General features: G+C 40.6%; 1 protein-coding gene across 3 annotated transcripts in view; it reads left to right on the plus strand.

Moving 5' to 3' along the window:
* Positions 1-12,330, plus strand: part of LOC144019624 (MAM and LDL-receptor class A domain-containing protein 2) — a 61,010-nt gene extending 48,680 nt beyond the window's left edge. Inside the window, exons 39-51 of one of the 3 annotated variants that reach the window (XM_077522801.1) lie at positions 651-765; positions 857-1,000; positions 1,430-1,617; positions 2,789-2,954; positions 3,737-3,955; positions 4,029-4,207; positions 5,106-5,343; positions 5,415-5,574; positions 5,668-5,782; positions 8,614-8,734; positions 10,519-10,588; positions 11,866-11,905; positions 11,982-12,330. In XM_077522801.1, coding sequence (XP_077378927.1) covers positions 651-765; positions 857-1,000; positions 1,430-1,617; positions 2,789-2,954; positions 3,737-3,955; positions 4,029-4,207; positions 5,106-5,343; positions 5,415-5,574; positions 5,668-5,782; positions 8,614-8,734; positions 10,519-10,588; positions 11,866-11,905; positions 11,982-12,098 — 1,872 coding nt within the window. In that variant the 3' untranslated portion in view covers positions 12,099-12,330. Of the gene's footprint in view, positions 1-650; positions 766-856; positions 1,001-1,429; positions 1,618-2,788; positions 2,955-3,736; positions 3,956-4,028; positions 4,208-5,105; positions 5,344-5,414; positions 5,575-5,667; positions 5,783-8,145; positions 8,214-8,613; positions 8,735-10,518; positions 10,589-11,865; positions 11,906-11,981 lie in introns of those variants that run through there. The other 2 variants (XM_077522810.1, XM_077522817.1) reach the window with 2 other exon arrangements.
* The last annotated feature ends 1,019 nt before the right edge of the window (positions 12,331-13,349 follow it).

Below are 13,349 nucleotides of genomic sequence, written 5' to 3' on the forward strand. Positions count from 1 at the left end.
TGCAAACTACTGGTCTATAATAATTAGGGATGGGCGAGTACCGATACCAGGTATCGGTATCGGGCCGATACGAGCCTTTTTTTAAGTACTCGAGTACTCATGACGCAGACGAGTACAAGCGACTGATGGCAGAGGGGGAAGACGTTAAGTGAGTCCTCCTTGCCTGTAACTGGTGCTAGCTTGCAGCATTTTTTCACCAAAACTTCACCGGTTTGGAAATACTTCAGAATTGTGAATCTTAAATTAAAAGAGCATTTTTATGTTTTATTTTGAGCGTTAAGACTATTGAAGAGTGACTGTGCTGTTTTTTTGTTTTTTTTTGTCAAAATTAAAGGAAATATATTTGTTGAAAAATATCTTTTAGTGACTTTTTATATTTGTCAAAATGTACTACTGGTATCGGCAGTTGGTATCGGTATCGGTGAGTACTGAAGGTCTGAGTATCGGTATCGGTCTGAAAAAAAGTGGTATCGAACATCCCTAATAATAATTATATAATAATTGGAAAACATTGGTTTCATGTAGTTTTTTGAGACCTTTTTACAGTATCTATATTCTCTTTGAATTTCAAGATGCATTTAAATAAGCAAGCCTTAAATTAGGTCATGTATAAATCACTTTTTTTTTGTTTGTTTGTTTGTTTTTTTTAGGTTATATTTAGTAGTTGGAATAATGCCACTCGTAGAGATGCGGCCACTGATGCTTGCGTTGCCGCTGTGGACGACATCTCCTTTCTCAACTGCTACCAATCCTTTCAACCTCCAGGTAAATGACATTTGGGAGTCCTCATTTTAAAACATACAAGTGGAGTCTTGACTTTTTTTTTTTTTTACTATTTTTGCCACCTCCTCCTCAGGCCTCTCCACTTTCAGTTGCACTTTTGAAGACGGCCTTTGCGCTTGGACACAGGGGGCCGATGACCAGCTGGACTGGCTCACTGGGTCGGGTCCAACTGAGACACCCAACACTGGACCTGCGGGGGACCACACTACAGGAAAAGGTTTTTTTGACACTATAAAATGGTGTTGGGAAAACTTTTGTGATCAACGGCCACATTTCTTTTTTTTCTTTTCTTTTTTCCTCTATTTTTTTAAAGGGACCAGGTGATTTGCATATGAATACAAAAAAATTACATTTTAAATTGTATATTTTAATAAGAAAATAGTGAAATTATAGTTGATTAGACAATTATTTAATTGAATTAAAGAAAAAACAAAAGCCTATGCAACAAATACTCTCGGAGTCTTCGTAATGTAAATGTTCTTTGAGCATAAAGAATAGAGCGTGCATACTTTCCCCACCCCTGCTGTAAAACCTTGCAGCCTTGGGTATCATGGCAGAAACAGCACATATAGGCATTTGGCATAAAATTCTATAATTTGTTCTGTGTTGATCTCATATGCACTTCAATGCTATTGTTGTACCACAGGGAAGTACGTCTACATCGAGAGCTCCCTTCCAAGTGCAAAGAGTAATGTTGCCCAGCTCAAGTCTCCACTGCTACCACCTGCAGTTCAACAGGGATACTGTCTCATGTTCTGGTACCACATGTTTGGAGCCACCGTCGGTTCTTTGCGGGTGTTCCTACTGGCAGCCGGATCAATGGAGAAAACGCTGGTAAAACACACAGGAATTGATGCATATAGGATTTGATATTTTCTACATTGCCGCCTCACAGTTCAAGGTTAGAATGTGCACGTTCTCCTCATGCTTGCATGGATTTTCTCTGGGATTTTCACTGGGGACAAATGCTATAGGAAATGAATGGATGTTTTAAATCCCATTTCCAATGCAGTTGGACGTTATGTTGTGTAAAACATGCATAAAAACTTCAGGATATTTCTCAGTCATCTCAAATGTACAAAACCCAATACCAATGAAATATAATCAGTTAAATACAATACAAATATTTGCAAATATTCTGTGATTTTCATTGTGACGCCTGCAACATGTTTCGAAGAAGCTGAGACGAGGGTAACAAAAAAGCTAATAAAGTTGAGGAATGCGTCAATTTGAGTGTCATGGCCGGGTATAAATCGAGCATTGTTTGTTGCTACATCTACAAATGCAAGCTAAAACGCTACCATGCAAATCAGAAGCCATATATCATCAACACCCAGAAATGCCGTCTTCTCTTGGACCGAGCTCATCTGAGATGGGCTGACGCAAGTGGAAAAGAGTGCTGTGGTCTGATGAGTCCATATTTCATACTCAGTGTTTCCTCCATATTCATTTTGCAGTGGAGGCCTGCTGCTCCTAAATATTAGCCACTGCTCCTTTTAGGCTGGAGAGGTGGGGCAGATGAACACAGTGGGAAAGATGCCCCTGTCACGTTTTTGGGAATGTGTTGCAGGCATCAAATTCAAAATGACTAAATATTTAAAAAAAAAAAAAAAAAAAAGGAATAGTACTTTTTTTTTTTACTTTAAACAATAAGCATATTGTCCTTGTAGTGTATTCAAATTAATATTTGGTTGAAATTGATTTCCAAATCAATAGATTCTTTTGATTTATTGGACTCTAGGATTTGTACATTGAGATGAGAAATTTAATCTTTTATTCGTTGGGATGTATGACTTCCCTGTACTGCGGTGTTGATTGAGAAATATACAGAACTCTCCCATAGACTTTCTCTGCGTTATGCTTTTATCACGGTTGTGAAACAGCCGGGTTACAAAACAGCTGCAAATTGTTCTCTGTGCAGTTTCGGTGTATACTGTGGTGTTGCACAAATCTCTCCTCACATCCTCATTGCAAGGAGTGACTCAGCCCTCTGTCTTTCCTGTAGGTGTGGCAAAAATCAGGGAACCAAGGGGATGAGTGGCGGCCGGCACAAAGTCACGTGAGCCTGCAGCAGGTTCACCAGGTGATTGTGGAGGCCAGTGTGGGAGGCGAGGCAGGCGACATCGCCGTCGATGACATCTCGCTCGTCCCTGGAGCATGCCCCGCCTCTGGTGATGGTTTTGGTTTCCTTGAATATTTTGGATGTTTTTTGTTTTTTCAATTACTGCTTCTCTAAAGGGCGTTTAATAAATTGAGTTAACTGAAGAAACTACACAACATACCTATTGTTGCAGTTTTGCAGTGATTTACAACTGCACTGCATCAGATGTTAATGTAGTTAACAAAAAAAATAAATAAATAAACAGCTAAATAGCTAAAACTAATTGAACAAAAGTTTGGTTCACAAAATAAAACCATAAACATTTAAAAATAATAACTGAAACTTCATCTTGCAGTACGTTTATAAAATTAACCACAATTAAAATGGCCTTTGTATTAGGGTTTATCATTTAATGCCATCCATAGCTTTCGGTGTTCATTTTTAATCCATTTATTTTGTTAATGCTTTACATCCGTATAGATGAATGATAGTCAAACAGTTGTTTGAGAATACCTCACATTCCACAAATAATACTTTAATATATATATTTAAAAAAAAATATAAAACTAGGACTAAAACTAATAAATACTAAACAAAGCTTTTTCGAAAGAAAAAACATAGAAACTAACAAACCAGCTCTAAAAACATTAAAAATAATTGAATAAAAAAAACAAAAGTCAAAACAAAATATAAACAAACATGAAAAATCCCAAAATATTATAAGTACACACACACACACACACACACACACACACACTTATATATATATATATATATATATATGTATATATATGTATATATATATATATATATATATATATGTATATAAGAACATGTAAATGTCTTTTGTAGATGTGTGTGATTTCGAGGAGGGAAGCTGCAACTGGCAACAGCAGAGTGACGATGACGCTGACTGGACCCGACACTCAGGCGCAACCCCGAACAGCAACACAGGCCCTGACAGCGACCACACCACCAACACGCCCGTGGGCCACTACTATTACCTGCCCTCCTCCAGTCAGGACATCCCTGGTCAGACTGCCGCTATGTTGTCACCTGTCTACCCCCCAGGTGAGTCCATCACTCTTGACTCAAAACCGAGGGGCTGGAATTCCAGCCAACAATTTATTTTTTCCTCTTGTAGGAAAAGGAGCTTGTGTCCAGCTGTGGTACCACATGTACGGCAGAAGTGTTGGCACGCTGAACGTTTATCAGCAGAGCGAAGACGGGGTACGAGATCTGATTTTCTCCCAGGTAGGAGACCAACGCAGCATGTGGAGGTTCGCCCAGGCTGCGCTTCTGCCTCGGCTTCAACCGTACAGGGTGAGTCACATCCAACATACAGGCATATTTTTCCACAATATTTGCGTTGAACTTCAAATTGTTCATCTAAGTTCTGCGTGACTCTGATGATTGTGTTGTATGTGTTCAAAGACATGAGGTAATGAACTCACTGGAATCACCTCATACTCACATTGTTTCCTTGTTATTAGGGATGTTCGATACCACTTTTTTTCAGACCGATACCGATACGCAGACCCTCAGTACTCACCGATACCGATACCAACTGCCAATACCAGTAGTTCATTTTGGCAAATAAAAAAAATCACTAAAAGATATTTTTAAACAAATATATTTCCTTTAATTCTGACAAAAAAAACAGCACAGTCACTCTTCAATAGTCTTAACGCTCAAAATAAAACACAAAAATGCTCTTTTAGTTTAAGATTCACAATTTTGAAGTATTTCCAAACCGGTGAAGTTTTGGTGAAAAACTGCTGCAAGCTAGCGCCAGTTACAGGCAAGGAGGATCCACTTAACGTCTTCCCCCTCTGCCATCAGTCGCTTGTACTCGTCTGCGTCATGAGTACTCGAGTACTTAAAAAAAGGCTGATATCATCCCAATACCGATACCTGGTATCGGTACTCGCCCATCCCTACTTGTTATGCTAGCAGACTGGCTGGAAGACTCACTATTTGTTTGAAGACTAAGTGGATTCAGTTGTATCAGTTCACCAATTCAAATTAGCATACGAACTGGAAACTACATTTCCAGATGATTCTGTTGTATTGGTTTTTCTGACTTTAAGTTAGCTGACCCCCCTGAAACATTGCTTATATGGTTCGACTAATTTGAAACACTCTGTAACCACAGTTAGCTAACTCACAGTGATCAGGTGGACTCAGAAGATTGAGTTTAGTGTTCTTGTTTACGTATCAGCTTGTGGTTGAGGGCGTAAAGGTCGGGCCCACCCAGGAGGGCGACATGGCCTTTGATGACGTCCACTTGTTGGATGCCAAGTGCCCCCCACACGACACCTGCGACTTTGAGCTCAACATGTGCAGCTGGAGCAACGTCGGCGGAGGAGTGGACCAGGGCGACTGGCTCCGCGGCAGGGGAGCCACCTCCAACCCCAGCACGGGGCCCAACGTGGATCACACCACAAACATGACCCACGGTTGGTCACATGGGAACTTTGTAGGTGCATTTTACACAGCAGGGGGTAATAAGTTCACTTCCTTCCTTCAGGCTACTATCTCTATGTGGATAGCTCAGTGGGAGAGTGGGGCCACGCCTCCTACCTAATTAGTGACGTGCTCCAACCGGCCACCAGAGGGCACTGTCTTACATTCTGGTATCACATGTTTGGTCCTGATGTTGGAGTCCTTCGAGTCTATGTTAATGACAGGTATTACAATCCATTCCATTCAGAAAAGCATCAGCCTTGATTATGACTGTATATTTCATTTATTTGTGATGGATTTGAATTGCTGTTTTATAGGAAAACACATGAGAGTGGTAACAAGGTGGGTGAGCAGAAGTGGGTCGAGATTGGAAACAAGGGAGACAAGTGGCACAAGGGCAGTTTGTTTGTTGAGCACAACGATGCATTCTGGGTAATAATTTGACCATTTATTTATTTATTTATTTATTTTGTAACACTTCACTGGTACATCACACACACACTGAGGCGGTTTGAAAGACACTGAATGGTTTGAGTTTACATGTGGGACTATCTTTGTTTTTACCCTCCATCCATCCGTTTTCTTGACCGCTTATTCCTCAAAAGGTTCGCGGGAGGTGCTGGCGCCTATCTCAGCTGGCTCTGGGCAGTAGGCAGGGGACACCCTGGACTGGTTGCCAGCCAATCACAGGGCACACAGAGACGAACAACCACTCACACTCACAAGCACACTTAGGGACAATTCGGAGCACCCAATTAACCTGCCATGCATGTCTTTGGAATGTGGGAGGAGACCGGAGTACAACGGAGAAGACCCACGCGGTCACGGGGAGAACATGCAAACTCCACCCAGGAAGGCCAGAGCCTGGACTTGAACCGGAGTCCTCAGAACTGGGAGGCGGACGTGCTAACCACTCATACACCGTGCCGCCCCTTTGTTTTTACTTTTTTTTTTTTTTTTAAATATATATATACATATTACTTGTTTTACTGTTAAAAATATGGTTTAAAAAAATTTACACTGGTGCCCAGAGATCCGACTGACCTGACTTACGATTTTTTTTTTGCGATGAACACAACTCACAGCAAATTGGCAGATAGTGAGCAATTCTTCAAAATGTGGCTTCTAGTTGTTTATGCCACATTGCCACTTTGAGTTGAAGTTTTATTGTGAAATAAAATTTCTTGTGTAATCGTTAACTTAATGGTAACAAAATTCAAAATGCCACAGACTAATGAATAGCATCGGTGTGATAGTGGTGTTACCTTTTACGATTATTTGAACACAAACAGTGGAGCAACACATGTAGGCAGATAATACAACCCAGGGGTACTCATGGGCGTTCAGAATTGAATATTGTGCTCATGTTCAATTTTGTCTGTCAGACCAGCCTCAATTCAAAGTCAAATCAGCTGCCATGATTGCTACTGAAGGCCAAAAACCAACGCTAAGTAAGGCATTGACATTCATGTACAGTATTACTTGTTTCGCTGCATAGTAGCCTATGAACTACCGCTGGAGCAGCTGGCTTGACTCGGCTGGCTCCGCAGAAGGGCCGCAAGCGAGACCGTTATCTCTGTGTCGCTGCGTCACGACAGTCCGTCAGAATACGTCTTTACGTGAAAGCGGTCCATGGCTCAAAAAGAGATCTGGACCGTTGCCTTAGAGACTTTTGCTAAGCAAGCTAGTTGATCACAGGCATAATGCAAGTCAGAGGTGGCAATTAATTTTTAGAACGGGGCAGGCTGTACAACTGAAGTGTGTTAAATGTGAATTTGTATTTTTATAAAACATTATATTGGATTGTTTTAATATTTTTGACATTTTGTAGCCCTGTTATAATAATAATAATAATAATAATAATAATAATAATAATACATAAATCTATATAATATAAAAAAATATTGTAGTTGTTCTAATTAAGAAATAAAAACCGGAGGGGGGAAAGAAATCAGAAAAAGGTTTTATTAACGATAAACGTTGCTCTGATGTGCTGTAAATCTGTAAGTTCACTCGTGAAATTGGTGTGTTGGGGAAAACTGAGCACCATACAACCACCTCTGATGCTCATGGGAGAACAGTCAAAATTTTAATGTGCAACCCTGAAAGTAACAATACTCGGTAACGTTTTCCTAATCCTCTACTAAATATTATTAGTATAACTGTTGAGTGTTCACCATTGTCTCCATGTACTGTATACATCTTTACACATATCATATTGCCCCCATGTGGCCAAGCCGTGATAATCAGAAGTTAATTGAGGCAAAAAAAAAAAACATAGCAGAAATTACTATTTCTTACAGTATTTCTTTTTTTTTGGGCGTGGTGGTCTGGGGGGTAATGTACAATATTATAGCATTGTTGTTGTTGTTTTTTTTATTTAAAAACACACTTTTTTTGTCTTGTTTTTATGGGGGAGAGTCTAGATTACTGCCATTATTTTCACTGGGGTAAAATTATTTCCAAGCATGGTCACGGAACCCATTAAACTCGTGTCCCAAGGCACAACTGTATTGCAATATAAATTTGAGCATGAGTTGAAGACTAATAGTTGTGTGTTTTTGTTGTTGTTGTTTTTTTTTTTGGGGGGGGGGGGTTGTGTGTGTGTCACCCCCCCAACACAACGTTGTGGGGCAACTGTTTTCAAGAGCTTCTGCTCACTAGGCTTCTGATTTGCAGATATTCAAAAATTTAATAACAATTGCACAATGTGGTAACATCATAAATTGCAGCCATTCAAAATGCACAGAAGCTTTCACACACCCTAAAAATATATTTTGTGGATTTTGACACAGACACAGCTGGCTGCCGCTACAATAAGCCATGGAAATATAGTATAAACAAAGCAATGTACAGTAAAGGTGTAAGTATAAGGTGCTAAAGATGTGGTACATACCACGCCCTTGACTTTCAAGTGAATGTTAGTGAGGCCCGAATTTTAATATACAGTATCCACAATTTCTTCTTTATTCTCGCCCATGCCCTCGTTCTATAGCAACCCGCATTTTCCTTGACAGACACTCTTACCTTTTTTTATGGATTAAGAAAAGTGCTACAGGGCAACGTATTGTATGTGGACTGTGGCACCTCAGAACCCAAAACAGGGCCGCACGAGAAGTCGGGTTTGGAAGAATCGCGCAGTGTGCGCCAACCCGATCTTCATCTTGCACAGATGCTCCTAGGGAAACAGTCATTGAATTCACATACAACAGAAAGCGTTGAGTCATGTTCTACTAAAATCATTGTGTTGTTTTGTGTCCCAGTTTGTGTTCGTGTATCAGAGGGGGGAAATCGCAGGTGGGGATGTTGCTCTCGACGACATCACCATATTCCATGGACCCTGCCACACCAATCCCACCGTTGAGCCTGCTGTTGATCAACCAGGTATATATTTATTAGTGGTGTGCACGAATGGGCAGTAATTTGGACAATTATTTTGAAAAAGGAAGCAATACACGTGCATTTTAGGCAAATTGTGATTGTTGACATCTATACATAGAGCCTACACTCTGAGTGGGGCCCTGTTGAATAGGGAGTCACGCGTGGTCTGTCTGTTGAAGCCCCCGATTATAAAATGAGGCGTGGTTTGTATTAGTGTTTTTCCGATACCATTTTTTGGCCCCCGATACCGATACCCAGCTTTGCAGTATCGGCCGATACTGATACCATACCAATACTTAAGGCTTTTTTTCCTCAACATGAAAAAGCTGTCCTGCTATTGGTTCAGAGCATTAAGGGCCAATAGGATATCTTAGATCGGCATGCAGTGAACATGTCACATATCAGTGAATGTCGTGCACCGGCAAGACACAAGATGCTGCATCAAAAAATCCTACATTAGCTTTGGAATTAATGGTATCGGCATGTTACTTGTGAGTAGTCACTGATACCGATACCACTGTTTTAATGCAGTATCGGCACCTCTGCCGATACTAGTATCGGTATCTGAACAACACTAGTTTGTATCACAGCTGCAGGTCTGATGTTTGTAACAAACCAATCCACGTCAAAGCCGCTAGAACTCGAGTTATCAGTGTTTCCGTTGTATTCATTCAGCAGCGGCGTAGCGCCGCTCCTTCAATCCGACCCGCCACTCTTTTGATCCAGCAGCAGAAAAAAAAAAGTGCGCCTTTTGTGTGCAGTTCTGAAGTGAAAACGTTAAACTTCAAGTCAAGAATCTGGGCTTTTGATTGGTGGGCACACATTCTTGGTTGGCTGCTTCCTCAAGCCACTGTGAATGACTGCGTATGACGTGTACTGGAGCGAAAATGCAGGAAGAACTGTACTGTACTGTATGTACTCGAATATGGAGATTAAACAAGAACGTGAATAACGTGAATAAAAAAAAAGGTCAAATAAAACACCAAGCTGCAGTGTGACCTCCTGTCTCCTGCAGTTCATTTCGTCTACCCCGGCGTTTGGGATAACTGCAATCAGTTACTCATTTGTACATGGAGGCACGAGAGAAGGTGGAAGAAGCAAGAAAAACAACTCAAAATTGACATGTGTGCCGAGCAACAAGATGGAGCGGAGCGGATACATAACGCTCACCCGCGGTGTATTCCTGGGGGCAGTTTGTCATCATTCTGGGAGGATTAACGAAGGAACTCCAAGTCTCCAACTGCTGGACATTGGTGTAAACTTGGCAAATTAAGTTCCGAGTAGTCGTTGCGCGCTGGATGAGAGACGGCGAACACACTTTCACCAAACTGGGAGACAGCGTTGGGCGAGTACGCCACCGTATGTGAATAGATTGTGGACGCATGGGCTCGCAAAAGCCGCCATCATTGCTAAATAGCCACACGGCAACGAGGCTGACTCCGATAATGACGAGCGGGAACCTGGCATGTTGGAAGGAGAAATTGCTCAGCTGTTCAATTTGGATACAGAAGATGAGGAAGTTGATGGATTTGTGAATGAATTGAAAACTGATCAAAAAATAACGTGAGTAGATTGTTAAATCGTTGAATAAAGTAGAACCGTAGTCACTGCATTTCTCCAGAAACCCATTTGTTTTAACAAGCATACGGCAAATAGACTGTGTGCCACGTTTTTTCAACAAGTCTACATTCTTTTATCGGATTGTGTTTTAATGGGGCACAAGATCCAATTGTAAGCCGCAAATTGTGATGCCAAACCCCTTATTTTGAATATTGTACTTTGTGCAGGTATGCTGATTGTGGGCCTGGCCGTGGGTCTGATTCTCCTTGCTGGAGTCGTCGTCATCAGCGTTGCCAGGTGGGAAATATAGGATTATCGTACCATAGACTCAAAATTATCGTATTTTGATGGAAATTATCGTACACCCGTCGTAACCAAAATACACTGATTCGCGACAGTCAAATACAGTCGTTCTTGTGTTTAGCTCTTTGACTGCCAAAAACGTTTAATCCCGATTAATAAAATCACAATGTATGCCGCCATAAACGTTAAATGACGTCAACTACGTTTTTTTGTTTTTTTGTTTTTTGTTTTAAATCAATGGGCAGTGCAACATCTAAGTGTAGCGCTGCCTGGTCAATGGGTTGTGGAATCAAAAACACTCACTAACTATGGCCACCAGATGGCAGCATTGTATCTCTTCAATGGGCTGCCCGTGTATCAAATTGCAATGAAAGATGCCGAAATCTGATGAAATAGAACGTTTTCAAGGATGACGTGAATGATAACGTGTGGCAGTAAAAGAGTTAAAAGTGCTCACCGTTGTGGGTTAACGGCACTGATCTGTATATATTACTGGATAGGTGGTTTGATCTTGCACGATTTCCTGTTTGGGAGCGTCTCCTGGGGGCAGGCACTTACCATTCAGCCAAACAATGCATGGACGTCTTTCGTTTTTCATGCTCAGCAACGCGCGATTGGCCGTTATTATGTCACATGAGAACAGATACCTTCAGGGTTCGCAAAAAAAACTATGGCAGTTTCAGTTTTGCCGCCAATAATCCAAAATGATCAAATTATCGTACATTTGCCATTTTTTGGGATTATTGATCGTACATCGTACAGAGGGTCAAATTATCGTACAAATACGATAATTATTGTACACCTGGCAACATGTGGGTGTCATCGTCCTCATTAGATCGAACTGGAAGCACTGTGCAAAGTATGACATATTCCAGAAGATGCAAATATTTATGCATACAAATATACATACTTGGTATCTTAAATGGGAAATCATCCCCAAAATGTTCTTAATATGATGTATGTGCACCCATTATTGAATTGCATTCTGATTAATATTGTGTTTTTGGAGTATGAATTAAGCAGCAAAATCCACACGTTTTTATCCATCTCGGGGCAGCCATTTTGCCACTTGCTGTCGACTGAAAATTAAATCACAGTTGCTCAGGGCTCAGGTAACGACCAATCACAGCTAACCTGTTTTCTGAAGCCACCTCAAGAAATGGATAAAATTGGATGCATTTTTCAGCTTTATTTATATTCCATAAGCGCAGTATTAATCAGACCGACATGTAGGGACACATTCCCTTTAATAATACTTAGTTTTTCTGTAGCAGGTCATCTATGCATAACCTCTTTGACTGCCGAAAAAAAGTAAGTCATTTTTAAGTCATACAATTGTTATAATTCAATGAACCACAATATAATACAATATGTTGTTTCCTTACAGGTCACAAGGCGCGCAAGTGTGTCCAGCATGTCTTTCTTTAACAATTTGTACGATGGCTCTCCAAGTACATCCAACACTGATTTTTTGACTACCGACACTGATTCTTTGACTACCTAGCATTACCATTATGTCTGTTTAGCAGTCTATTTCAAACATGTAAAAGAATGAGAAGAAGGAATACATTTTATGATAAAGGATATAGCTGTTTTGTTTGTATGTTCCATATATTATCTATCTGTTAGTCAACAATTTGTCAAGAGATGTGTTGCATATTAATGTAGAGCTTATTTGCTTTTTTTTTTCCGGAATTGGAACATTTTTTTTACGTATATAAAGTATAATCTGAGAACCCCTGGTATCTTTTAAATTACTTCCATTCATCCATTTTCTATAGCAGTGTTTCTCAACCGCGGTCCTCAGCGTCTAGCCTGTTTTCTATGTCTCTCTATTCCCATTGCAGGTGGTTTCCAATGTCAGCTCATCAGCAAGCTCTGGAGAAGCCTGTTAACGATCCTCACCTGCGTTGGAATCGGGAGACATAGAAAACAGGCAGGATAGTGTGACCCGAGGATCAGGGTTAAGAAACACTCAAAAATCCCCCACTGGGGAAAATGGGCCTCTGACAGTGTGTGTGTGTGTGTGTGTGTGGGGGGGGGGGTTAACTTGCGGAAATGGGCTTCCATATAATTATTTAATAAAATATAGGTTACAAGCTTCCTGCTGTAAACATAATTAAGCACATAATTTATACATGTATTTAAGGCAAGTTGTGAATTGTCAAATCTTCTTGTTTATGCACATTTAAAACATCATGAATCATATTGTTTCCACTAAGTCTCAAATGTTCTCCAATTTTGATACCATTAGGATCATATGCAGAGAAACTATGTTGGGAGGAGTAATATGGCAGCCTCGCGGCTTCAAAAGTCTTGGCCTGTCTATCCAGTAATATATACAGATCAATAGTGTCAGATCCCTCACAACCCCCAACTTGGCTTGGCTGTCCCGAGTGTAAGTAAACATATTGTAACTAGAAGCTCCTGTAAAAATGTATTGTCACTTCTGAATAGTTTTTGCTACACTAAATCAGCATATAGCCTATGACAAATTTACAATGTTGCTGGAGTACAACTGTTCAGACTACAATAGCCACTTTCAATCTGGATGCTCTAAAATTCGGATTTGGGCTGGCAGTCTAAAAGGCCAAAGTAATACCTTTTTCATGTGCTATATGCGAACTACGTTGTAACCCATGGTAACCGTTCAATGGCGTTTTGCATTGCTTGTTATTAAGCAGATAAGACTTTGGACACTGATTTACATAGGCTACATGATGTGTAATGTCACTCGCAAGGCACAAACTTAGAT

The sequence above is a fragment of the Festucalex cinctus genome, chromosome 1 (genome assembly GCF_051991245.1).
Source record: "Festucalex cinctus isolate MCC-2025b chromosome 1, RoL_Fcin_1.0, whole genome shotgun sequence".
Taxonomy (NCBI): Eukaryota; Metazoa; Chordata; class Actinopteri; order Syngnathiformes; family Syngnathidae; genus Festucalex; species Festucalex cinctus.